The sequence below is a fragment of the Eublepharis macularius genome, chromosome 18, assembly GCF_028583425.1.
Source record: "Eublepharis macularius isolate TG4126 chromosome 18, MPM_Emac_v1.0, whole genome shotgun sequence".
Classification (NCBI taxonomy): domain Eukaryota; kingdom Metazoa; phylum Chordata; class Lepidosauria; order Squamata; family Eublepharidae; genus Eublepharis; species Eublepharis macularius.
In genome coordinates this window covers 16,674,696-16,702,119 of record NC_072807.1, presented here as the reverse complement: position 1 = coordinate 16,702,119, position 27,424 = coordinate 16,674,696, and the positions used below count along the sequence as shown (strand labels likewise).

General features: G+C 46.3%; 1 protein-coding gene across 1 annotated transcript; it reads right to left on the bottom strand.

Moving 5' to 3' along the window:
- Positions 1–1,154: 1,154 nt before the first annotated feature.
- CILP (cartilage intermediate layer protein) lies at positions 1,155–23,707 on the bottom strand. Its single transcript, XM_055002894.1, has 9 exons — positions 23,670–23,707; positions 21,523–21,701; positions 15,818–15,901; positions 13,870–14,139; positions 11,017–11,202; positions 10,079–10,393; positions 8,813–8,921; positions 6,591–6,748; positions 1,155–4,664 (listed from the first exon to the last, which is right to left on the bottom strand). The coding sequence occupies exons 2-9, from the start codon at positions 21,584–21,586 to the stop codon at positions 2,323–2,325; spliced, it is 3,528 nt and encodes a 1,175-aa protein (XP_054858869.1). The 5' UTR covers positions 21,587–21,701; positions 23,670–23,707; the 3' UTR covers positions 1,155–2,322.
- Positions 23,708–27,424: the final 3,717 nt, after the last annotated feature.

Below are 27,424 nucleotides of genomic sequence, written 5' to 3'. Positions count from 1 at the left end.
TATTTGGGGTTCCCATGCCGTGCCCCTCTTCACTACTGACCAGCCCTCAACCCACTCGCCATCACCAAGATTGCTATGTCGTGTGCCTTCAGACACATCTGAGCTCAAAATACTAGCATTCTAATACATGCAAGTGCATCTACGACCCAAGTTCGATCACCCTCTGGTGCGCCCAAGAAATTAGAAGCAGGTTTGGTTCTCAATGGCTGGGAGTATAAAATAAAGTGTGTGTGGGGGGGGGGGTAACCTTGCATGTGCTTCTCTCCAGTTTTTGTTTTGCCATGCAGCCGAGCTACAACCATTCAGTCCTATGAGAAAAATGAAAGCAATCCGTTTGGGGAGATTTTTGATCATGACAAATCATCTCCTGGCACCGGTTGGCACAGGAGTGTGTGTGCCTGTGCAAAGGCTCACTGCAGAGAGGCACACTTAACCCCCTGGAAGCCACTGGAGTCCTTGGGAGGTGCCCATATGATCCACCCATCAGAATGGATATTTTGCCAGTTAGTATACTAAAAAGCCAGTAGAGGGCCCTCTGTGTTCTACATTTCATATATTTATGTTGTAGTTGAGGGTTATTGTTTAGTACTGCTTTGGTGCCCGCAATGGGCAGACTGGACTACGCTCAAGATTTTTGCCACCAAACTCAGAACAGGATCAGTAGGCCACGGGCAAACTTTTATCTGCTTTTCATCCTAAAATAGGCTCCTGAAACAGAAACAAAATCAGTACTTAAAAATCCAATGCAAACACTAATTAAGATTGATCTGACGTTGCAATATAACACAATGCATGCGGCAAGGGAATTTTGCCTTTTAAAGCCACCTGATTAAAATGTCCCAGCTGAAGGAGCGGCTGGTGCTTCTATATTGTTTTATTGAATGTGAGAAGATTGTAGGTAGAAAAAAGGCCCACCAATGGCCCTGGTAAATAACATCTCTGTGTGGTGCATGGTATTACATTTCTGCTGTGAGCTTTGAAGCAAGACGGACAAATTTTAGGATCTAATGTTTAAGCTGCCCAGGGGCCAAAACCTCCCCTAAAGAGTTGGACTGATCCTGGCAATGGCTCGCTGAAATTTCAGGCAGTTCTACAACAGTGTATTAATCCATGAATCCATACCAAGGAATTCAGACACACATAAGAGAGCAAATTGGAGCAATAAATATCATTATTCACATTTCAAGTACAAATTCTTACAGTTACGTTCACTATGAAGGAATCGCTTTATTCCTTTTTATTGGTTACCATTGGCTAACGAGACTGGAAAGTCTACATTATCAGGAAAATAGCTTATATACATTCCTTTACAGCTGATATTCTTGTCCTCTCTCCCCGCCTTGCTAACTTTTTACAATATTTAATATTCTGCAGAATTACAAATTCATAGTTGCTAGGTAGACGTTTGAACAGGGCTTATGTTTCAAATACAATATTACTAAAATGCAGTTCAAAACAGAACTTCAATATTCGGAGAAATCGGAACTGGAGAGTTGTTAAAATAGTTATGCCCAGTCTTTCCACTGTTGCTTACTGTGGCTGTTTGATAATGGTGCATGATTTGGGCCTGAAGCATGTGGACTGAGGGTATCATCTTTAGCAGGAGTGCAAAAAATGTTTGCAAGCCAGCAGAATTGGAGGGTGGAAGAGATGGAAGCCAGAGAATAATAGCAAGAAGATGACTTTGTTCTGGGTAATCTCGCCTGACCTTTAAGTTCTGCCTACCCTGCATGCCTTTGAGAGCCAAGCTACAAGTGGCGAATTACACTTGCCTGGCAAGTGAACAGACTCGTGTATTTCTCCCTGTTCACTTGCACTCCACTTGATCAAATGGAGAGCAAGTGAATGGCAAGTGAACAGGGAGGAATACACGTGAGTCTGTTCACTTGCCAGGCAAGTGTAATTCGCCACTTGTAATTTGCAAGTGTAATTTGTCACGTGTAGCTTGGCTCTCAGACAGTACTGAACTGATAAGTGTCAGGGTTCACGCTAAGAAATCATAATATTCACTGACACAAAGTGCCTATTTATAGGCTCATTTATAGGTGCACGTGGCTACTGGATGCTTAGATACCTGAACCGCTGCCTTCCTTTTATAGCGAATCAAATACTGGTTATCTATAAATGTTTCAATGCACTTTTAGAACGAGACCGAAATATCTATGAAGGGCATGGGGTGGCCAGCTTCATATCAGTTGAGGCTTTCCTCATGCTTTAATTTGTGGAAAAATTCTGTGCATTGCCACATAAAAAGTTCACTGATGGGCACTGAGAGGCACAATGCTGGCTCTTGCATAGAGTAAAGGCCTGGTATACAACATTTCATTGGGCTCTTTGAGGAATTCTAACTGAAGGGACACTTTTCCCCTGGATCTGAACCACACGTTTTTTGTTTGGTCTCCTTACAGCTGTTCTTTCTCTAAGGGGGCTTGCTGGATACTGGCTAGGCAGGTTTCGCAGTGTTTGGAACAAGCTTTGTTGCTGGGCATCTCTTTCCGGGCAGTTAAAAGTCAATGCTATACCCACGTTGTTCTTCATAATTCTTGAAGAACCATCCGACGTTCCATCAAAACATCGGCCCAGGGCTATTTCCTTGGCTGTCCTAGGATCCTGGTCTGTAACAGTGTAGATCCCATAGTTGTGGCCAAGAGGATCAAGAGGCGCCAGCATAGTATACTGGCTGGAGTCATTATTAACGGCTACCGGAAGATGATTCACCAGATACTCGTGTAGCATGCTGTTGACGCTCTCTCTGTGACAATTACCTTGCGGGATAATTTTCACCAATGTCCTGTCCACACGTTCTTGGTCATACAGCATGCCGCTGCACTTGAATTCCAAACATGCTGTTGAAAGATTGGGTCGCTCCAAGTCCCGGATGCTGCGCACATCTCTGATACCATACAACTTGCCGACGGTCCGGGGATGCGTGCCGCCCATGTTGCGCGACCTTACGTTAACCTCGAGAGGCCCGTTTATTTTCACCTTCACGAAACAGGCCCTAAACTCCATCGGCTTTGGCCACCAGGCCAAATAGTCTTCTGTCCAACTCATGGGGTCATCCTCGTTGAAAGGAACTGTGTTATAGTCATACCTGTCTCCCTCTACTCGGTAGAACCTGAAGTGAGCCGCATAGGATGGAGCTACTTCGCATTCTCTTCCTCGCTCGTAAGGATAGATGGGACCGTTCTCTTCAGCAGTATTGGGAGTTGGTTTTGCCACGCTGATCCGGAAAGCGGTTTTCTTTACGTTACGATCCACATGGTCTGTTCGCTGGTACTTCAGCTTATTGAGGTATGGTTGTGGGACTCCAACGGCAACAGGATTAAGCCTGGGAGACGAGGGGACGGCTTCAAGTTCTTCTCCCCCGAGGCTTGCCATAACGTAAGCGCTGTAGGCATCTGGATTCTGGTCATCACAGAAAGCTGGCACACAGGCTCCGTTAGAGCTGGTGACTGCGCTGTCAAAACGGCCCCAAGCTCTAGGATTGGTAGCATAGCCTGGTGTCGGTTCCAAGTTGATAACAGAAACTACCACCCCCACAATTTGTTCACTGGGCAGGTATCTCTCACTTCTGTATGCACGCACCTTGATGTAGCACCGTCTGCTCTCTGGGACGTCCAGATTGAAAAGTCTCCTCTCTCTTATCTCCATGTTGCCCACCAAAAACGTTCTCTCCTCTCGCTTGCTGCGTTTCTTTTGGTCAACATGGAAGTCTCCTTCCTCCTCCCATAAACCTGTGTGTGGATTGAGAGACCAAAGCTTCATTCCCTTCAGATGTTCTGGCATTCTGACCTGAGCAGAATCAAGATGGACTTTTACATTACCGGCGTTGAGCGTCTCACTGGCTGTTTCATCAGTGAAATCCATAGAAAACATGCCGTATGTCCGCAGCGGGAGCATGTCACCTTCGTTGTCTACGAAATTCAGGTCACTTTGTGCTGTGGCAGCGTTGGAGATATTCCTTGGATCCAGAAAGGTCACACTGGCTTTCACTTTTCCCACATAGGGTTCTCCATTTTGTCTATAAAACGCATTGGGAGGAATTTCCAGTTCGGCTACTGGATCGTCTCCTTCCATCTCTCCTAAGGTGATCACACTGACCTTTGTTGAGTCGAGTGTAACGGGCGGGTTCTTCCTTAACATCTTGATCTCATGGAAGACGGCCCCACCCTTTTTGTTGAAAGGCAATACTTTCGTCGTGTTCACAAACTTTTGCAAGCGATCGACAAATGTGAGAACCAGCCGGTCTGTGTCGGTGGGCACTTGAATCGAGAAGGTTCCCTTATAGCCCGTCATGCTAATCTTGTTGTTCCCCATGTATATATGCCCAAACCTCATGGGCTCCCCAGTATCAGAAGCCACAGCCCTTCCTCGAATCGTGGCCTTGGTTTCAACACACCTCTGACAGCCGCACTCTTTGGCAACTTTAATGGGAAGTATATATCCATTGCACGTTATTTCTTGGGTTTCCATTTGGGAGACTCCGCAGCAGTAAGCAGTGGCGTCCTTGCACCGAAGACTATTGTCTAATGTTCCTGTGCATGTGTCTGAAGGGCACTTACCGACATTGTAGTAGAAGCCAGTTGCGTTTTGGAAGCAGTCGTGCGGCAGTCGGATGAGATAGCTGTCAGGCGTGGGGTTGCAAGGAGGGTCGTCTTTTGCTGTGGAAATGGATTTTGTTCATTAGTATACAGCATGGATATTTCTGTACCCACCATCTCAGGTTTCTCTGGCTGTTGCTAAACATTACGCAGTGCTGTTATTCAGGGCAAAATAAAAAATATCTAAATTCTGGACCAAGATCGCTAACGCCATTTCCTCTGGGACAGAATATGGTGTGTGTGTGTCAAATTATGTGGTCCGGCTGCTACTGCATAATAAAACCCCTTATCAACCTCCTGGCTATAATTTGTTATATATAAAGTTAACATTTTTAACATAACAGAATCACAGAATCCTGCCTGTTCTGCACAAGAACTTTATAGCTTATGGATTTTGGTGTCACATTCGCAGTTGCATACCACTTGTATTCTTTGATATGAGTGAGGTCTGGCGTCTGCTTGTAGATTTTGGATTTCTTTTCTCTTGCATATTAAAACATTGCTGGGCTTGAACTGGAGTAATCTGTTCTCCAAGTCCTGAATGCATCATGAACCTTGCTGTCTCTCAGAGCTAAGCTACAAGTGATGCTAGACACGTGTTTTTTACTGTGTCAGGGACACAATTTTACCTGGGAGTTGTAGTTTTCGAAGATAGTTTTCAGACAGAGCTGTGTGGGATCACTGCGGGAGAGGAACTTTGCAATTGTTTTCTTACAGACTCAACAGAGAGTTGAACTACCAGCTCTTTCCCTCCCCTCCCCTGCAAAGTTCCTCTCCCCCAGTGACCCTGCACAGCTCAGTCCTAGAAAACTACAGTTCCCAGGTAAATTGCACCCCCATCACTTGTAGCTTAGCTCTCAGCCTAATGTACAGGATGGTTCTGAAGATAAACGTATGCTGCCCTGAATTCTTTGGAAGAATGGAAGGATACAGACTTGTTTCTCGAGTGGGGGAAGACCTTCACAGGGCATTTAAACATGCTTCTGTAGAAATCCTACTAAGTTATTTTTCCCAGGTCAGAAATGGATGTTTAAAACAGCAGGAATGTTGGGGGAAGGACTAGTGCAAGAGTGGGAGGTGAGAGTAGTAAATAATCTGAGCAAGAGTAGGTTGGGACCCTCCCTGGCCTAGCCTGATGCATGGTCTATACACACAACAGAATGAGGGGGCAGAGTGCTGAGGCTGTAGAATGAACTGAGAGCCAGGCTACAAGTGATGCCTTACACAGGTTGGACACTTGTCAGCTTCCCTCAAGTTTTGATGGGAAATGTAGGCATCCTGGTTTTATAGCCTGGCTCTCCATTACAGCTGCAAGACCAGGACGCCTACATTTCCCATCAAAATTTGAGGGAAGCTGACAAGTGTCCAACCTGTGTCAGGCGTCACTTGTAGCTTGGCTCTGAGCCCTTTCAGGCTAAGGGAATATCTTTTTCAAAGCTCCCCGAGATTAGTAATTTCATCAGTGGATAACATACACAGAATGCAAAGAGTTAGACTGGAACCTTTCTTTCTGCAGAGTTAAATTTTTTATTTGTACATTTTTTCTTTAACCTGGGACTGCTTTAGAAATGCGACTCTCCCTGTTTTCTACCACCTCTGGCTTCTGCCTCTTTATTCTGCAGCATGGCTGGATCACATATCAAAACTGTCCATTCCAGTGCACGCGTAGGCTCCCATTTTGCTTTGCACGTGCAATAGGATTTTCCCTACCTTAAGGTTGCCAACTTTGGGGTGAAAATTCCTGGAGAACTGGGGCTGGAGCCTGGGAAGGGCAGAGTTTGGGGAGGGACCTCAGTTGGGTATAATGCCATAGGATCCACTTTCCAAAACTGCCATTTTCTCCAGGAGTATTGGTCTCTGTTGTCTGGAGATCAGTTTTTATTCTGGGAGATCTCCAGGTACCATCTGGAGGTTGCGGTAACCCCCTATCCCTATTACATCTTTCTGCCTTCTCCTCCAATCAAGCTTCTTCCTAAAGTATCTCACCTATTAACGAGAGAGTGGCAACTTGTGACTTCACAGAGCCTGCATCGTTGCTGGTCTTGCAAAAATACTGGCCAGCTTGGTCTATTCTCAAGTTCTTCAACACCAAGCTGCCTTTGTCTTTGTAGAGAGAAGGGTCCAGTAAAGTTCCATTGTGGAACCTGTAAGAATTTTGGAAATGTGAGATTCAGAACCCAGCATCAAGACTTAACACACACACACACCCCACGCACACACAATTTCTTGCCATTTTGGATTATCTAGCTCTGCGCTAGCCCAGGCTAGCCCAATCTTGTCAAATCTCAGAAGCTAACAACCCAAGAGAGAGTTACAGTAATAGTTAATTAACAAAGGAAGACACCGTAACAGCCTAACTATTACAAATCAAGCCAACATCCATAATAATTACAACAATTATACAGAGCCAACTTGTGAATAAACTCATGATTCAATTTCATCAAGAAATATTTCATAAGCATAAACAGTAATAAGCAACAATTTTGGTCTCATAAATAAATAGTAATAAATACACTTGCACATTCCAGGTAAAAGTCAATAAAGTCAATGAGCACCAAGGGAGTCCAGGGTTGCTACGCAGAAGCAGGCAATGGGAAGCACCTCTGAATGTTTTTTGCCTTGACCCTATAGAGTCACCATAAGTTGGCTGTGACTTGACAGCATAAAAAAGAGCGATAGAGAAACTTCTTCCACACACGTTGGATAATGCACTTTCAATGCTCTTTAGTGATCATTTAGAACTGGATTTCCGTGTGTGAAACAAAAAATCCACTTCCAAAGGATTGCTAAAGTGTATTGAAAGAGCATTATCCAATGTGTGTGGAAACGGGCCAGGGATCGATCAAAAAGCTCTATTCTGCCCTTTCAGAAACATAACAGCTGCAGCAGACAAAGATGGGTACCCTTCTGAAAGAACACCATGGGAGCCATCTCTGCTGAAATAAATGCAGCATCTTGAACTGTGTATTAGAGCAATCCCAAAGAAACTGGTGAATTGCAGTATCAAAAGGGATACGTTTTAGCATGTTCCATTGAGTAGCTAAATAGCTTGATCTGATCTTAGAAGCAAATGACCCGTTACATGCCAACAGAAGTAACAAAGTAGTGACAGGGTGAGGTGGTGATACCTGACCCTCTCCCACCTGTTTTCCCCTCCTTCGATGCTTTCCCCCATCAGGGATTCCAAATCCATAATCACCCCTGTAAATGCACATCTTGAATCCTGCAGGAAGGGGTGTGATTTCAACAAAAAAGGCCAAGGGAGAAAAGGTTAAACAACCCCTACCCATCTATCCCCTGCTTTTTCAAAATCCCTCTCCAAAGCAGTTTTTCCTCTAACACAAATAGTCTTCTCAGGGTTTCATGCATGTATTATTCAAGTTCGGTATGACCTGCCTGAGGAAGTCAGAAGAGCCCCCACTCTCCTGGCTTTTCGGAAACGATGCAAAAATGAACTATTCAAAAAGGCTTTTTACTCAAATGAGAGGGCTGTATTGTAGGGAGGGTGTCTCCGATGCTTCGCTAATGAGTTAGGGACCATAGACTTCATCACTATATTCCCTAACATATTATCTATTGCTTTAAATATGTATTTCTATGTACCACCAGTGCTCCATGTTGTCTAATGTTAGTCCTAGAATTGATTATGTTCTGCTTTAGTATTTTTTCTACTCTGTATTGGATTCTTTTAATACTATGTCTTTTAAGCTTGTATCTATTTACCCTATGGCATTGTTTATGGAAATGTCCTTGATACTGTATTGAAATGTACTTGATACTGATTAGTACTGATTGTACTAATCTCATACTGTGTAATCTGCCTTGAGCACCAGTGAGAAAGGCGGACTATAAATGACAAATAAAAAATAAAGACTAGTAAGATTTTCAAGGTATAACCTTTGAAGAGTCAAATATCTGAAGAAGGGACCATTATCTCTCGCATGCTTATACCCTAGAAAACCTGTTGGTGTTTAAGGTGCCAGTGGACTCAGTTCTTACTGTGCTATTGCAAACCCACAAAGCTACCCACCTGAAACTATACAGGTCATCATTTGTTTGCCCCTTAACATGACTGCATTTATTTTTTTCAAAACAAAAAACGTTTAAGAAACATAATTTCTTTCATGGCTTGTATAAGAACACCATGCACCCTTTATAACCTGTTAAAGAATCAAATAACACACATGATCTTATATTAGTTTTCATACCAAAGATATTGTTCTGGCGCTGGATCTCCAGTGGCGTGGCAGCAGAAATTGACGCTTTGTCCCTCTCTTCGAGCTTTGTTCTCTGGGTGCTTGGTCATGTATGGTTTGTCTAGAGGAAGAGGAATATTGCCCTTGAAGACAGTTTGGAAACTTCAGCTGGTTTAAAATATTGATGTAGATACCCCAATTCCCAGTTTACTTCCAGGCCCAATTCAAGGTATTGGATTTCAACCTTACTAAAATCAAGATAAACAATGTCCACAGCATTCCCTTGACCCACCAAACTACTAAATCTCTCTCAAAAAAAGTGAAAAGGTTCATCTGACTTGACTTGTTCTTGAGGAATAGGGTTGCCAGCCCCCCTCAATCTTCCAGCGGGGAATTGGGGCCCGGCTCACGCAGCACCCCCCCCCCCCCGAGCGCACCCATGCTCAACAGGGGCTCATGTTGGGGGCTGCTGTGGAGCGCAGGAGCATTCCTGCTCTCTGCAGTGCCTCAAAATGGGCCCGTTTTGGCCCAGATTGGGCCCATTTTGAGCCACTGTGGAGCATGGGAGCACTCTTGCGCACCACAGCATCCCAAAATAGGTCCGATCCGCACCAAAACAGCCATGGATAGGGCCCATTTTGGTGCGGATCGGGCCCAGTTTGGGATGCTGCGGCACACAGTAGCGCTTCCGTGCTCCACAGCGGCTCAAAATGGGGCCCAAGCTGGGCCAAAACGGGCCCGTTTTGAGGCACTGCACAGCGCAGGAACGCTCCTGCACTCCGCAGTGCCTCAAAACGGGCCCAATCCGTGGGATCGCGTAGCTCCACAGGGGAGTGCACACAGAGGGTCCACGCCCCCCCCCACTGGCCAGGTAAGTGGGGGCGGGGTGTGGGGGGCGAGGGCAGGGGATCCCCCACCCCACCAGGGGTCTGGCACCCCTATTGAGGAACCATGCTGGAGCATAATCTATGCTTTAAAAAAAAACAATCACAGGAAAACTCCAAATATTGCATCCAACTAAATTCTGTAAGCATGCATGACACAGCTCCAACAATCCTACACTGTTAGCACAGCTTGTACAAGGTCCTTTAGCCAAGTGTTACCTTGTTTATCTCACACAATGGATTGGGCTGCCTGTATGATATAATGGAAATTTTAGTTCAGACTCCACAGGCCTCCATAGTGCAGTGGGTATATCTCATGTATGTATGTCCCAGTGTGTTGAAGTCAAAAGATGGGCCATCTCAAACTCAACGACTGCATGGAACGGCACTTTACCTGCTCTTTTCAAGTGGATGTGGACCGAGGAGGAACCTTCGGAGCTCTCGGGCATGGTGACGAAAGCGGTCTTGTACTTCGCCTTCTTGATCTCCAAAACAGTTTGGCCATCAGGACACACACCAGGAACTCGAAATGTCCCATCGCCATCGGACACCGTTAATAACTTTGGTGCCTTGGCTTGTAGGTAGATGGCAGCGCCAGCAGCCGGGGCGCCATCTGGGAGAGAGACTTTGCCGTAGAGCAGATGTTCCTCGCACATGCATGCGTCACACTCAGCATTCACGCGGCCCACGGAACAACTCATATTGCAAACTGAAATAGAGAGGAAACATCTGGTCAGAGTGCAGCAGTCGTTTTATCTTCAGAAACCATAAAAAATGTTGACAGGGAGAATGATGATTCTTATTATCTTGATTTTCCTGATACTACTTTAAAAGCATTAAATAAAAATACTTTGGCCGTTTCCACACGGCTTACCGCTGCTTGTAACAACCCGGAAGATCGCACAAAAAATGTGGAAGATCACATTTTCTCACGCGAGATTTGTGCAATGTCACGTGATGTCGCACAAATCTCGCGCAAGAAAATGCAATCTTCCATGTTTTTTGAGCGATCTTCCAGGTTGTTACGAGCAGCAGTAAGCCGTGTGGAAATGGCCCAGAGCATTTGCTCCAGATATTTGGATACAGTTTGGCACAGTGTCAGCCCAGGACTGGGAGACCCAGGTTCAAATTCCTCCGTATCTCATCACAGCATGAGTCCAGTCACATTTCTTCAGTTTCCCTTAGAGGGTTGTCGTGAGCATGAAATGGAAGAAAGAAAAGCCATACAGTACGTTTCTCTGAATGTCTTGGTTTGACCCTTAGACTGTCTCTGAACAGAACAATATCTTTGAGCTAGCTGTGATTCGTCTGCATGGAGGTTTCAGCAGGCACCTGAGCAAGGGGGTCCAACGCAGCGCCTGCCTTCCTCGCTCACTTCTTCGCACCGTCGGTCCTGGAGGCTTTCTACGAGGCACCTCCTGGTTCGGATCTGGACTCCAGCTTGGTCGCATTTTGCAGAGCACTCGCTCCATTTTGACCACGAAGACCACAGCATTTTTGAATCTTGAGGTAAAGAGCCTGGAAAAGATTATTGAAAACAAAGTGAGTCTCTTATCATTCTCCAACAGAAGCGTTTTTTTTGGAGGGGGGGTGTTGTGTGTGTGTTTTAATGTGTTTGCTGAATATTTGAAGCATCTCTTCTTTACTACACTGAGCTTTCAACTGATTCCCCCAAGATATTCATTCATTCATTCGTTCGTTCGTTCGTTCGTTCGTTCGTTCGTTCGTTCGTTCGTTCATTCTCTCTCTCTCTCTCTCTCTCTCTCTCTCTCTCTGTACATGTCTCTGTTGGCTGTCAGTTGCCTATGCACCAAGCGTGGAGAGTTTTTTTTTGGAGCTCTTTCCAGCCTAATTGGACTTTCACCAAGTACTTTCTGTACAAAACTAGCAAAGATAATCCATTTGAATGTACATTTTCTTCCAAGTACACAGGTGGATGTACAGAACATGTTGGAATGGATCCAGATAGGCCTGTTTTGATCAGCATGTGACGTAGTGTTGCCAACTCTAGGTTAGGACATTTCTGGCAATTTGGGAGTGGAGCCTGGGTAAGGCAGGGTGTGGGGAAGGAAGGACTCCAGCGGGTTGTAGTACCATACAGTCCAAAGCAGCCGTTTTCTCCAGGGGAACTGATTTCTGTAGACTGGAGATCAGTTGTAATTGGGGGGGGGTGTCCAGGCCCCCCTGGAAGTTAGCTACCCTAGTGTCATGCGATCTGGACGCACTGTTTCTACACAGTGAGAATTCTCTGTGTTGTTTTCATCCCTGCTGCAAATGCCAAAGCATGTGCCTTAGAGCCAAGCTACAAGTGACGCCTGACACAGGTTGGACATTTGTCAGCTTCCCTCAAGTTTTGATGGGAAATGTAGGCATCCTGGTCTTGCAGCTGTCATGGAGAGCCAAGCTGTAAGACCAGGATGCCTACATTTCCTGTCAAAACTTGAGGGAAGCTGACAAGTGTCCAACCTGTGTCAGGCGTCACTTGTAGCTTGGCTCTTAGTGCCATGTGTGGAAATTTCTTGCACCCTGCTCTCCTTTTTTCCCTAACTTTTCCTTTCCACATTTTCTCTGCAGAGACTCTGCATTGGCTTGGTGTTTGTATGAGTGTGTGATCATGTGTGGTTTGACAACTCACCCTTCCCCTTTTTGTATTCTTTGTGCATACACAATAGCACATTGAGAAGTGTAGCGGTTTAGAGTGCCGGGCTAGAATCTGGGAGACCCAGGTTCGACTCCCCACTCTGTCACAGAAACTGGCCGGATGACCTCGGACCAGTCACACACCCTCACCCTAACTTACCTTACAAGGTTCTTGTGAGAGTAAACTGGAGGAGAGGAGAGAAGAGGAGAGAATGATGTTTTGGGCCCCCACTGGGGGGAAAGGCAGGGTATAAATGAAATAAATAAATAATGTTTCTATTAAGATTTGCAACAGATACACAGCAATTGCTTGCTATAGTGCAATTACTGTTTTTTAAAAGCCCCCCCCAAGTCCCTCTAATAGCACAGCAGAATACAAATAGCACCCATGAGGGGCTAATGTAGGGTTGCCAGCTCCAAGCTGGGAAATTCCTGGAGATCTGGGGGGTGAAACCTGGAGAAAGTGGGGCTTTGGTAGGGAAAGGACCTTGGCATGGCATCATTCCATAGAGTCCACCCTCTAAAGTAGCCGTTTTCTCCAGGGGAACTGATCTCTGTGGCCTGGAGACCGGTTGTAATTCCGGGAGATCTCCAGGCACTGCCTGGAGCCTGGCGACCTTAGGCTAATGGGGAAATGGCACCAACGTGGTGGGACCTTTGGAAGGATGGAAAATGTGCAGCTTTCCTTCCTGACAGTGTACTAACATGCTTGGACTGTGTTCTTTTCAGAAGATTGGAGTAAAACAGGTTTGGCAGATGGAAAACTTGGAAACAGGACAATTACGGCAGGACATTGTGTGGAAGCCTATCCTCCCCTAGTGCTTCAGTTTGGAAGCAAAGGCAGAGAAAGGCCTCTGTGTGGAAACAACCAGCCAGAGAGGCAAGAGCCGCTCTGCAGTTATGGAATCTCCTTCTCCGTGGAGAATTGCCAAAATCCAAACCCATGCACTTTCCAGAAGCGGTGAAATTGAAAGAAGGGCTTGCTCAGTCTTGGCCAAGGAAACATCAACCTTCCATGTGGGGTTGCCAGCTCCAGGTTGGGAAATTCCTGGAGATTTTGGGGGGGTTGGGGATGGGAGGGTGTAATGCCATACAGTCCACCCTCCGAAGTAGCCATTTTCTCCAGGGGAACTGATCTCTGTCATCTGGAGATCTGTTGTAATTCCAGGAGATCTCCAGCCACCACCTGGAGACTTTAACAAAAACAAGAATCCCCTGTAACAAGTAGATTATGAGAATGACGATATAAATACTCTTGCCTTTGGAAGCTATGGGTTGGATTTAATTATCCATTTGTATCCAGAGTTTTTTTGAATCACCATTGGTTTGTGTATTGTGATCACACTGTTGATGATTACATCATTACGGGGGAGGGGATTCTTGTTTTTGTTCAGACCTAATTGCCATAACAGGCTTTTACCACCACCTGGAGACTGGTTACCCTACTAAGTTTTCTTCACGCAGCCACTTTTGTGTAGGACTTCCCGGTTTAGTGAACCACATTGGAAAACCTTGCCGGTGCACCAAATATGTCTCAGCACTTACCTACGGGGCACAAAAACCGTATGGCGTAATTCAAGCAGTTCTGCAGAGAAGGCTGCTCCCTGTTGAGGCACCAGAACCCCTCCTGCGCGCTGGAGTGGATCACCTGGCCCGTGCTGCTCGCAGGGATCCAATCGGTTGTGCGGGCTTCAATGCCAAAGGGCCTCGGACACACTTTGTCCCGGTAGTAAAACTGGATGGCGTCCAAGCGCTCGTAATCCCCGTTGCCCCCAGGATGGTCAATGTTGAACCAGGCTGTCCATATGCCCTGATCTGAAGAACAGAAAGACACAGAGGCTCATTTTGAGGATTTGGGCACCCTTGAGACTTTGAGAGCGTTCTTATCTTAAGTTTCTAGCCCTCTCTGTCATTTAAGGCTCAAGGAGGGCAAACATTGTAACAGGGGTGGCGATGGGGTGGGGCTGATCTTACACTATTCGTTTTGTGCAGGGGACATTGAGGTTTCTTGGATGGATGATAGGGTTGCCCACTCTAAATTGGGAAATTTTTAGGAGATTTGGGAGCGGAGCCTGGTTAGGGTAGGTTTTGGGAGGGAAGGGACTTCAGCAGGATATAATGCCATCGAGTCCATCCTCCAAAGGACCCATTTTTCCCAGCGAAACTGATCTCTGTGGTCTGCAGATCAGTTGTAGTTCTAGAAGATCTTCAGCCCCACCACGGGGTGGGAAACCCTATTAGATGACCTCTTTTCTCGAGCCTTGTCCTTTGAAATGTCCAACTGAAGTGGCAGTGAACATTCAATTCCTGAGCAGCCCCAAGGGATTTCAAGAAACTTGCCACTGGAAGAAAGGCTGCAAGCTGACCCAGCTTGTTGGAGCAAATGGAAGATGTCGAGCCACAGGAAAGGCAAGGAAAACCCCTGAAAAAGTTCTGCATCCACAGTTAGAAGCAGGATAGTACACAGAGCTGGCCTCAGCGTGATTTGGTTTTCTGTGTAAATTACAGTCCAAACTCCAGGCAGGTAACTGGTGCAGCTCTCCCTCTTCTATGATGGGGGAACTTCTTCTACTTTTTATGCCCCAGCTGCATGCCATGGGCCAAGAGCCCTTGCTCACGCCAAGAGGCTTGCACCTCTGGTGTGAGTTTGCCTTTAAAATGCGCAGGAAATTACCTGTTAAAGACCACAGGGAAGATATAGTGGGTGAAGATCAGGCATCCTTTGGGGGAACAAAGAAGAAAAGTCTAGCAAAAACAACTTCTCATAGCCCATTGAGACCTCCCCGCAAGGTCTACTCTGACCATCAGTCCGTGCTGAGGTGAAGTTAATGTCAGTTGAGGCATCAGTAAAGCCAGGCTCCAGAATTTTCCTTGGTCATGTTTCTTCTTCCCAATTTATTTCCTCACCACACACAATGTTCTTCTGAGGATCCTACACAGATAATGCTGCTTAGCACTGAGAATTCTGCATATGTTGTCTGAGCAAGCCTCACAACAGCCCTGTAAAGTAGGCCAACATAATTGTCCTCATATCTCACTTTGTGGTGAGAGAGGGACTCAAACCAGGGACATTGTGGATCACAGCTTACTCTCTTAGATACCGCACCAGCTCTCATAATATTCTGAAGCGCTTTTGTGCCGTAATGTTCCAGCTTCTTAGGAGATCACCAACTGTGGTTCACCATCCTTCTGGAATCTTCTGAGAGAAATGGGAGTAAGTGAGGTCTTGTGAGGAGGTGTGGACTGCAGCCATATATTTTGACTTCCAAACTAACAGGAACAGCAGCCAGGAAGACTCTTTTGGTGATCGCCAAAACCATTAGGTAGTGGCGGGAAATTAGTTTGTTTTCCATTACCAGAGAAGGTCATGGAAGCGAAGTTCTTGGACCCATCGTAAATTAAGTGTTAAAAAAGGGAAAATGGCCCAGCCCATATGCTAGGCATCTTTCATCTTTCCTAAAGCGAAATGATTAGCTGATGGAAAATTACTTACTGTTTGGGCCGTGTTTGATCGACAGGCTGAAAGGTCTCTGTCCAGGCCAGATCCGGCTTACCGATTGCTTCAGAACACGTTGGCCTTAGGGAGAAAGGTCAGGGGGGAAATTATGAAACAAGTTGGAGGAAAGAACATGCTGAAGTGAATACAGAAGCTTGAATTCTGTGATGAGTGACAGAGAGGTGACGGGCAAAATTTTCCCTCACAGCTGTACATTCTTGACTTGGAAGCTCTGTCTCCTAATGCCAGACAGTCAGAATGGCATAGCGGTCAGAGTGTCGGACTAAGATCTGGGTGACCCAGGTTCGAATCCCCTTTCTGCCTCAGAAGCTCGCTGGGTGACCTTGGACCTGTCACTTGGACCTCTTAGCCTACGCTATCTCTTGAGGGAAAAGTGATGTTGTAAGCTACTTGGAGTCCCTATTGGACAGAAAACTGGAGTATAAATATCCAAATTTACATACGTTGTAAGAACTGTTGTGATTACTCACTAATGAGAAAAATAAACTCTGCATATGTTCAAAGGCCCCTTCATGCTAGTTGTGACACTCATTTTTATTTTGCATTTATTTATATCTTGCTCTTCTCCTCAGTTAGGAATTCAAAGCAGCTCAGAATATTATCTCCTCCATTTTCTCACAACAACCTTGTGAGGTAGGCTAGGCTGAGGTGGTGTGACTATACAATGGTCACTCAGCAAGCTCCCATGGTAGAAAGTGAGGATTCGAACCTGGGTTTCTCAGGAATCTGGTCCGACTATCCAGTATGTCTTGCTGGTTCTCACTCAGCCCTAGTAAAGCCTGGCTCAGTTGGCTACAACAGGCTAACAAGGCTCTCCCTCCACAGCCTTGGTTCTGTCAGCAGGGAGTCAGAAAACAGCCCTCATCGTACCATCAATGAGCATGGTGTTTTATAGAATAATGTAAAAAGACAGACCCGTTGGCCCACAGAGCTGAATTTGAACTCTGATAAAAGGTGGGGCAACAGGGTGTGTGTGTGTGTGTGTGTGTGTGTGATGTTTGTCCCTTTGTACTCTCAGCTGAAAAGGAGCACCATGGTGGTGCCAGGGACAGATGCTCATCCCCTCAGCAAAAGGACTCTTCCCCTCCTCCATTTGCTCCCTGTGGCATATGCTTTGTTGCTCATAACGCCAGGCAGCTGAGCAACAGCTGCAGGGGGAACTGTCTGGGATATCCCCCTCCACACACACTCACACACAGTTGGCGCAGGCAGAACAGATCAGTGAACACATTTGAGCAACTGGGGGCAGTTATGGGACAGCAAGTGGTTACAGGTCTCCTGCAGCCCTTTCCGTCATCCTCTGCGTTATACAAGATACATTATCCAGTAAGATTTACTATTTTTCCACCGGGTCTCCAAGACGGAGATATTTCACCAGGCATATGGCTGAGGCCTGCTGGTCTCTTGTGTGTGTGTGTGGGGGGGGGAATCATCCCCCCTCTCACTCTGGTTTCCACTGAAATATTAATATATTCTGCCCGTTCCCACCTCACAGAATGTTTTTGGTTGGGGGTTGAGCAAACTGGGTCGCCGCCCAAACGTTTTGCTATCGTTTTATGATTTCAATGCTGTTTTTAGTGTAATTTATTTATTAGTGTTGTAATCCACTCTGAACCCGTTTACGGGGAGAGAGGATAATAAATCCAATAAATGAATGAATGAATGCTAGGATGCTTTTTTAATGCAAAGTTTGATAGCAACTGATATTGAGAAAGAAAAGCAAGAAGCCCAGAAGTTAGAAGAGCATACTCATTCATGCAACCTCCAGTTCTGTAGGTCTGCTTGCACAACGCTAGCTGCCCGTCTTATGTTTCCTTGCAGAGGGGGAGCTTGCTAAAGGCAGAGGTCTGGTGTTGATCTTTTTTCCTAGTCAGTTTCCCTATCCCCACCCCACTGTGCAGCCAGCCAGCAACATCTCTGTAAAGGCAGGATTTCCACTGTCTTTGGCACCACGAGGGGCTTTATCCCAAATAGCTGGTGGACGCCAAGCCGTTTTCTGGATTTCGTCTCTTCCCGTTTCCTCCTTTGCCCCATGGGCAGCCCACATCTGGCTTCACTCCTGTTTCCGCTCCCCCTTCTCCAATCTGTGTTTCGTATTAGGGAAGAGCAATACAGGTCGTTTCATCATAAGCCAGTCTGGTCAACCCAGACATTACAAATCGCAACGCGCAGTTTGACCTTAAGACCCTTGGAGGGGCAAGTTTCCACCAACGCCAGGGTTTGTGTGTGTGCAAGAAGTATTTCAATAAAAGTATTAATTTCAATGATGCTTGTTGTGCCTGTAGTTAATTTCACGGTAGGGCAATATAACAGCTGCTTCTGGAAGACCAAAATGAAAGATTTGTCTCTGCACTTTGCTGGGTTCTGTTGAAGTGTACCCACCAACAGCTGCCTGCCCAGGCTGCAGAGCAGAGCTGAGCACATTGCAAGCCCACATCTGTGGCATCTTCCTTGGGGTCTATGTACAGAGCTCATCTTGGGCAGAAGCGAACACCCAATCCGTTCGAGCAACCTTTACATGCATTTACATTATGTGCTTTCTCAACCCTCCTCAGCTACTGAGCAGTCGTGTTTTTGACCAACATGGGTTAGCTTTTGAGTTGCGCAAATCTTTCTGAAACACCTTTGTTTCTGAGGGCTCATTCTCACAGAGGTGATAGACCTCCTCTGGGCTGCTCTACGGCAGACTACTGCTGTGTGATGGGATGCCCCTCCATTCCCTCCCCCAAATTCTTAGAAAATCATGGAAAATGATTAATGTTGTCCACTCTGTGCCATCTATGAGCCAAAGTAGACAGATCCACGCCCATTTATTTCCTCATCTTCCCGTTCATGTTTTCTCAGAAAACAGAGCGTATGGGTGAGGGGAACTCTACCCTATCCTTGAGAGGAACTCAAGCCAACTGTACTCCATTGTAAGGAGCCATTTTATCCAAGTCTGGATGCTCTGACCTGGGAAGAAGTGGATCCCAGAAGACCCCTACTCCATATCTAGTTTGGCCCTGTCTGGAAGGAGTATTCATTCTTGTGAGCCCCACCTGTGGGCTGAAGTAATCCAGCCCAGTGACGTCACCTCAGGCCTCAGGCCTGCAGCTCTACCTTGCCTCTACAATTTAGAAACCTTCAGAGGGACTTCCTCACCTAGCTGTGCAGCCCCTCTGAAAAAGTACTGTTTTCACCTTCTGCCCATTGGCACCCCTCCCTCTCCTGCTCTAGTTTCTTCCCCCAGCTCTTGTAGCCCACCTCTCTCCCTCGGGTGGCCAGGACCCTTCATCCTCTGGGAGGGAGGCGGGAGGCCCGGCACTCACCTTTCTAGATGTTTTCACAGGCACGCACACTCCCAGGCTGTGTGATAACATCACTTTTCAGGAAGTGATGTCGTTGTGCAGGGCCTCAGGCCGCCCCTGGGAGCGCCCCTGTGCTCCACAGCAGAGAGATTTCAGCCTGTTTGGGGCCTAAATTGGCCCGCTGAGAAGCGCAGGAGCTCTCCAGGGTCCTGGATGTGCAGCAGCCCAATTTTACTTGGGGCTGTAAGAGCAGGGGGAGAGGGGATATATGTAACCCTCCCCATGTGTCATTTTCCTGACCAGAAGTGCCCCAGAGGAGCAGCTGTTCACCCTCTTGGGGAAACTTAGTTGTAGCCATCCGTGCATGTAAGTTTTATTTATTTATTTGTTAAAGCGCTTTTAACCCCACATTTGCTCGTGCTTCAAGAGGGCTTCCAATAGTGCTAGCACTTCTGCAGAGCCCTATCAGATGCCAGGGGAAGGAGCAAGCCCCATCCCTGCAGCCATTTGGGAATTAAGCTCCAAGCACAGGATTCTAGATGTACATTTGATCAGAAGTCTTTGGGGCAGTTACACGAAGACCATGGTTGCAGAGGCAGGCAATGGCAAACCACCTCTGTTAGTATCTTGCCATGAAAACCCAGCCAGGAGTCGCCTTAAGTCCACTATGACTGGAGGGCACTCTCCACCACCACACAAGGGCTTTGTGAGCCACAAGGTGGGAAGCACCGTTGCTAGGCTAGCCAACTCTGTCCTCAAAGACCACACCCTGGGTTCCTCTTTTCCCCCTCCCTGCCAGGGGCCAGAGGTGTCTGTGGGTTGTTCTGGGGAACATGGGGAGATTAGAAGATACAGATAGGTTTGCCATTCCCTTGGTGGGCTCTGCCCCTCTGCCTCTTACCTGGCTGGCAAGAGGAAGAAAAATGCAGGAACATGAGGGGGGAACATGCCCCCATGTGCTCCAGAGTGCCCCCGCATGCGTCAGGAGTGATGCCGTTCCTAGCGTGATGCAAGGTGCTCATGCAACCTCCCTGTAAACCGCCCCCTCCACCCACCAGTTTGGTGCTCCAGGGACCTGGCAACCCTTCAAGGGCCATTCACAAATAGAGATGGGTATGAACCGAAATACAAACCAAAATTAAGCACGAACCAGGCCGGTTCGTGGTTTGCAAACCATGGTTCGTCAGATCTAATTTCTGACGAATCACCATGAACTTTAGGTTGGTTTGTTTGGTTCATTTTTTGATTTGTGACTGCAGACAGCCTGGTGCCAATCAATCGGTTTCCTAGGCAACAGGGGATGGACTTCCTGCAGACCTTCTGCTGACCCCAGAAGTGATGATTTTCTGTCCCGGATGTGACGTTTTCATGAACCAAACGAACCAGTTCGTGAACCAGGGGCAGGTTTGTGAAAGTTCGTGGTTCATGGTTCGTGAAATTTGACGAACCACAAACCGCATGGTTCGGTCTTTTTCCGGTTTGTGCCCATCTCTATTCACAAAGCAACTGGTAGACAATGCAGCAACTGAAGTTATTGGTTTGCAAAGTTAGCATACCATTTACATAACCTGTCAGTTAGGGCTGCCAGGATTTGTTAATGAGAACATGGTAACTCCACCTTTGCGCTCCCCAAAAACTTGTGAGGTGTCCAGTGCTCATGGGAACATCAAGCAAATCCCTGTTGAGATTCCACTCCCCAGATTTCCCCTTGAAAGGGGTAATAGGGACACTTGTTTCCCCTGACTGCAGCTTCTTCCCTCACCTAACTTCCCACAGACACTGGCCTTCCGTAGGCAGCCTTCTGTATATTGGATCAAAGTCACACAGAACTGAGAACCAATGTCCTTTGTTTTAAACCATCATGTTCCACATGCATCATTCCCTGCATTTCTCCGAAGCAGATGCAAATCCTAAGATCTCAGAGCTGTTTTAAACTTGGCCCAATCTATCCCAGGTATCGTTGGGAAGAAAACAGGTCTTACTGGATCCTGGCATGTCTCAGGGCCAAGCTACAAGTGATGAATGACACTTGCCTGGCAAGTGAATAGACTCAGGGCCAAGCTACAAGTGACGAATGACACTTGAACGGCAAGTGGATCGAGTGGAGGGCAAGTGAACAGGGAGAAATACACTTGCCGTTCAAGTGTCATTCGTCACTTGTAGCTTGGCCCTCACTTGATCAAGTGGAGCGCAAGTGAATGGCAAGTGAACAGGGAGGAATACCCGTGAGTCTGTTCACTTGCCAGGCAAGTGTCATTCGTCACTTGTAGCTTGGCCCTCAGCTTCTGTGGAGAAAGCCTTTCTTCATGGCTGGGCAAGTGAAGTCAAAGGTTTGGCCTGAACTTTGGTCCTAACAAACGGAGAACCCCATAATTTGTTGGAAGTGATGCTCACCCAAAATGGAAGGCACTCCCAGAAAGATGAAGAAAGAAAGACGCCATCTTTGAGTTGCAGCCATCCTTTTTCTGTAGGGGAAGAACTTGTTCCCGAACAGCTGAGGGCCAGTCAAACAGCACACATTCTGACGTTCCCGTGGTGGCTTTTGGTTTTTTAGCCTTCCTGCCTCGCACAATCTAGGAAGAAAAACATCAAATGGGCCAGATGCAAAATGAAAACACCCTTGCCTTCTTTGACTGGTCTCTTGGGAGTAAACCAGGCACGGATGTCATGACTAGGGAGGACCTGGGTCCCGAGCATCTTGGCCGGGGAAGGCGCAGCCCATATGGTTCAAAAGTTGGTTGTCCTTATTCTATCTCTCTGGAAAGTTGGATAGATTCCCTCCCCCCCGCACACGGCTGGCACCTTTCCTCATGTATAACAACGAGGAAAGATGTATCAGGCACAATGTCCTAGTATTTATATCTGTCTATCCACTTAAGCTTCAACCCTAAATCTGTTCTGCAGACGACTGTTTCCTCCCATCCTCATTGGAGAATCCTTTTAAAGGATTAAACGCCTCCAGAACCGGGGATGACTCAAGAATGCTGAAATAATGGAGCTTGACCGTTCCACATTCATCCTGAAACTTAATCCTTCCTCCCAGGATCTGACATTCCCGGGGACACATGCTAAGAAAAATAAAAAGTTCTGCCAGAGTTGTTTGCAATCCGATAGGAATGTGGCCAGTAATTTTGATATTTCAGTAAAACCCTTCAGTGTGTAAACCTCTCCTATTATCTTGCATGCACACACAATAAATATGTTAGATAAGTATGTCAGATTGATTTTAAAAGTAACTTTCTAGTCCTCTTGGTGAACTGAAAAAGAATTTTAAAACGTGTTAATCAAGGCATGATTCTCTATTGTCTCTTACCCCCCAAATAGTGTAGAATTTGAGTTCACTTAAGCAGCTTGCCATGGGAGGAAGAGACCTCACAATCCTTGAAATTCCCGTTGAACTCCTCTAGCTTTAGAAATTTCAGCAGGTGCTGTCCACACGCATTATAGTCTATATTGACAGCCATGAAGGTTAGAAATTTACTTTTTATTTTGAAATTGAATGCTGACATTCCCAGGAAGTTCAAGTCTATTCATAATCACGATGTCATCTGAGGTTTTTTTAGCATTTGGGGGAGGAATTGCACAAAATCTTAGTTATATCCCCAAGTCAGATTGGCACAACAAGTCTAGAATTGTAATGAAAACTTACACGAACCCATAAGATGCTTAGGAGAAAGCGAAGCCCTTTGAAACCCGCCTAATTTAAACAGCACATCCAAATTTTCTCCCAGTGAAATTCTGACGTTATTGCAAATTTGAGTGTTTATTTCTTGGAAACCTAAATCTTGCACTTTGTATATAATATATATTTAAAACATGCACGCGCTCTGTGTGTGTGTGTGTGTTGTGAATGAAATTTGTTAGTTTCTGTGTTTGTCAGAATGTTTTGGAGAAACTTACCCAAACTATGAATGCTGGTTTGATGGTGTGAATCTATTTACATGTAATTGTTCTATTTTGACTAATGCCTCCTTCTGCCTTCCCCAAATGCATTGTGGCTCTCTCTGCTGCTCTAGATTTAGAATCTCTGAGCTATCAAGTTGTCCTATCTCTAAACACACCCTCAATTATTTATTAATTTATTTCATTTGTAGTCTGCCTTCCTTGATGAGACTCAAGGCAGATTACAAAGTTAAAATCAGTACACAATTAGCAGTGTAATAAACAATGTGTAACTGTTTTCACAGACATTAAAACTAGGACTCTAGTAGTCCCTTCATAAAAATGTTCTCCTGAATAATTCCTTTTTATGCATTCTGCAGAATGCAAAATGTCTACTCGCCACTCATCAAATTTCCAGTGCAATGGTTCCACAATTATCAGTTACAGTTTTTACATAAAATGAGCATCAATATAATTTCAGGTCTCTTTCCTTCCCTGTTTCTTTATGTTGCATATAATGCTACAAATCCCACATAAATGCTACCTGCATACCCCGCAAAGATTTTTTTTTTAAATTCAAGTTCATGAAAGTGAAGTTCAAAAGTTGTTTCATTCAGTCCAGTTGGCTAATGCTAGGAGAAATAACTGTTGTAGCTTACCTTCAAATCTTGTATTTTGCGTCTTCCCTGAACTCCACTCCAAATGCATTCTTTTTGAGTGGCTTCTAACTGCCGGGGTCTCTTATATAGCCTCTTGTGGAGCTTAGGAGGTGGCATAGAGCCACACAGATGGAAAACCTGCACTGACAGCAAGGAAACCAGAGCTTTTATAAATCCCTTTAAACGAGGGATTGTAAAGCTAACAGTTTCTGCAAGAACAGGAACATTTTAACAGCTTGCAAGGCAATGAGCAGTTCTCTGAGGAAGAAACCGAAGCACAACAAGAATGGAAAAGGAACCCTGAAAGTGTCGGTTAGCTTGTGATTCCTTTTTATACCAATGTCACAGACCGGTGGAGAACCCACAGAGGGGAGGGGAGGATGTTGGTCCCCAAAGGGTTGTTTGCAAAGGGCCCCGAGGCTTGTGAAGGGTGCATCATCCTGACTGTGAGGCCAACTTGTTTGAAGCAGCAAAGAAAATGAAGGGCAACAAGACAGGACATGCTCAGTTTCTTCTTCCAGTTTATGTGGCCTGCTAGGGTGCCAGGTCCCCTTACCTTCCCAGTAGGGGGGACGGGACCTGGCACTCACATTTCTTGTCATCTTTGCATGTGTGCACACTCCCAGGGCAGTGTGATGACATCACTCCCGGGAAGTGATGTCATCACATGGGGCCCAGAAGCCCTCCCACGCTTTGCAGTGGCCCAATCTGGGCCACAAACAGGCCTGATTTAACCCATTTGAAGCCTAAATTGGCCCACTGCAAAGTGCAGGAGCACTTCCTGGGTGGCACAATGACATCACTCCCAGAAGTGACATCGCATCGTCGTGCCCCCTGGGAGGCCTGTTTCCCTAACTTTGCCCTCCACTGGCCAGGTGTGTGGGAGCGGGGAGTGGCGGGTGGGAGTGGGGGGATCCCCCACTGGGGGACCTGGCAGCTCTATGGCCTGCTGAGGGCCCACACAATAATGGCACCAGAACTGTCTGGAAGAGTCAGAAAGGGATCCCACACACACAAGTCTTAGAAAGTGTCAGTGTGATATTGTGGTTAGGGTTTTCATCAAAGATCTGAGACACCTGTGTTCAAATCCCTGTTCTACCATGGAAACTTGCTGGTTGACCATGCGCCAGGCAGCCTCTTTCACCTCATGGGGCTGTTGTGAGGATAAAATGAAGGACAGGAGAATTATGATATCAAGTGCTTTGGGTTTTTCTCAGGGAGAAAAATGAAGTATAAATAAATATTGGCCCTTCTTCTTAGCAATCGGGGATCTGACAGGAACAAGAAATAGAGGCCTTGGCTTAGACAGTGGTGTTCGCGACTGATGTTGTAATAATGGCAGACTCCCCCCAAGTTGCTTTGAAAGATCCCTCCATTTTAAGAATTGGTTTGCCGTTTGGTCGTTGTGGAGAGCAGCAGTTCCTTAAGAAACATACACCAAATTCCCCCTTAGCGGATCATGCAAAGGTATTCCCTGTTGCCACCTTGGTGGGGGGTAATATATTTTGAAGCCAAGAACATGCCCCAGGCACATTAAAAAGGCCTCTGAAACATTTCACAGACATGGTGGAAGCGAGTTCCTTCAGTGCAACCGTTTTCTAAAAATAAAAATAAAAATTAGCAGCTCCACTCTATTCTTATTGCAAAACTTTTTTTAGGCTTTAAGGGATTAAGAATTGGACGAAGTTCATCATCACGCCTCTTTGGTTTCTTGTGCCCGAAAGCTCCATCGCTGTGATCAGAACCACCAAAGGGAAGTTGATTTCTTTTTCTCTCTACAAGAACAGCCAGCGTTCGCTCTGCGGCACGGGGCCAGCTCAAGATATTGCCGTCTCCTCTTGTGTTGTTGCTGCTGCCTGCATTCATATGCACTCCAGACGCACTACCACGTGCATTTGAATTTGCGTAGGATGCAGCAGTCGAGGACTTGGAAGGCCTGGGAGGTTGAGGGCCGCCCCGTTTACCCAGTCCTCCTCCTAGGGCAGGATGAGACCAAAGCAAAGAGAAAAATGGTTTGCTACGTGGTCACACAAATAATAACCAGCCTCCGACTGTCTCAAGTTCAATTTAGGTTTGCAGAGAAAAAGAACAAAAACAGATGAGGTCATTAAAATTTTATTGAGACAACAAAAACAGGAGTGTTTTTGCTTCCTGTGCATTAAAGTGTAGCTGCAGAGCAGTTTGTTTACTGGCCCTCAGACAGGAAATTACACTGTTCTGGCAAAGGGTGGCACCAAGCCGAACTGAAAAGGGAAAGAAGCTATGCTCAGGGCCGTATTATCCATAAGGCTGACTAGGCCGAAGCCTAGGGGCCCCGTAGGGAGTGGGGCAGGGTTGCCAGCCTCCAGGTGGTAGCTGGAGATCTCTCGGAATTATAACTGATCTCCAGGCAACAGAGATCAGTTCCCCTGGAGAAAATGGCTGGCATGATGGGTGGACTCTATGGCATTATACCCCACTGAGGCCCCTCCCCTCCCCTCCCCAAACCCTGCCCTCTCCAGACTTGTCCCCCCAAATCTCCAGGAATTTCCCAACCTGGACCTGGCAACCCTGGACTGGGGGGGCTGTCAATTTTTTTTTTTTGCTGAGGCGCACTCCAACATAAATTACAATTAATTGATTCTCTCATATAACCTCTATTAATAAGATAATTAACTGCTTCCTTATTGAAGTGAAACAAATTGTCTCTTATATTACAACAATTATCCATAAATTATATATATTTTTAATAAACAATAAAAAAATCCCTTCAAAAGAATACAGTATTGAACAAGTACACCCCCAAAATGTGCTTTCCTGAAGAGCTCTACTCGCGCAATAATTTTTTTAAAAAAATTGTGAATAGAATTCTTCCGGAGACCCCCAAAATGGATACAAGGCTATGTACTGCGGTCTAGTACCAACCATAACAGGGTCAGGCTGTCAGCTGTAGTGGGGTGAAAGACTCAGGGCCAAGCTACACATGACGAATGACACTTGAACGGCAAGTGGATTGAGTAGAGGGCAAGTGAACAGGGAGAAACACTTGCCGTTCAAGTGTCATTCGTCATGTGTAGCTTGGCCCTGAAGTGCTGGGGGCCCCAGAAATACCTGAAAGCCTAGGAGCCCGGCCATGGGTTAATATGGCCCTGGCTATCCTGATGCGCGTGGCCCCTGTATCTCAACGCACCCTGCTTCCTGTCATGTCCAGTTAAGGTTGCCAGTCTCCAGGTGGTGGCTGGAGATCTCCCAGAATTACAACTGATCTCCAGGCCACAGAGATCAGTTCCCCTGGAGAAAATGGCTGCTTTGGAGGGTGGACTCTATGGCATCATACCCCACTGAGGCCCCTCCCCTCCCCAAACTCCACTCTTTCCAGGCTCCATCCCCCAAATCTCCAGGAATTTCCTAACCCTATGTCCAGTATAGCACTAGCCCCTGGTTCTACACAGGGTCCACACTGGCTGCTTGCATTGTGACTAATTCCCTCCCAGTCCATAACACTGCCAGGTGTCTGTTCTTCCCAAAGATCAGTAACCCAAAGAGGCATGCCATCCCTGTTTTGCTTAGGCTCCTGCAGCCCATCTTGTATTCCAGTTTGAGAAGGCATCCCTCTTGACCCCACAGGGCAAGTCACTCCTTTGCAACCTCCACTGGGGCAGGGGGAGGAACAGAACATTGATTGGGGCTGTATTTGTCAAAACATGGAATCTCTGCTGCCAGCCTCCTCGATCATCAGATCTCACTCATTTTTCTGTGTGTGTGCATGTGCGTGC

What these genes read in the sequence shown, in the direction of transcription:
- CILP (XM_055002894.1), bottom strand. Translation starts at nt 21,586, where the DNA reads ATGGCTGCAACTCAAAGATGGCGTCTTTCTTTCTTCATCTTTCTGGGA. An exon ending in GATCAAACACGGCCCAAACA is followed by an intron (nt 14,140 to 15,817) that starts GTAAGTAATTTT and finishes TCTGTTCTTCAG; the next exon opens with ATCAGGGCATATGGACAGCC. An exon ending in TGCCACTCTCTCGTTAATAG is followed by an intron (nt 4,665 to 6,590) that starts GTGAGATACTTT and finishes CCATTTCCACAG; the next exon opens with CAAAAGACGACCCTCCTTGC.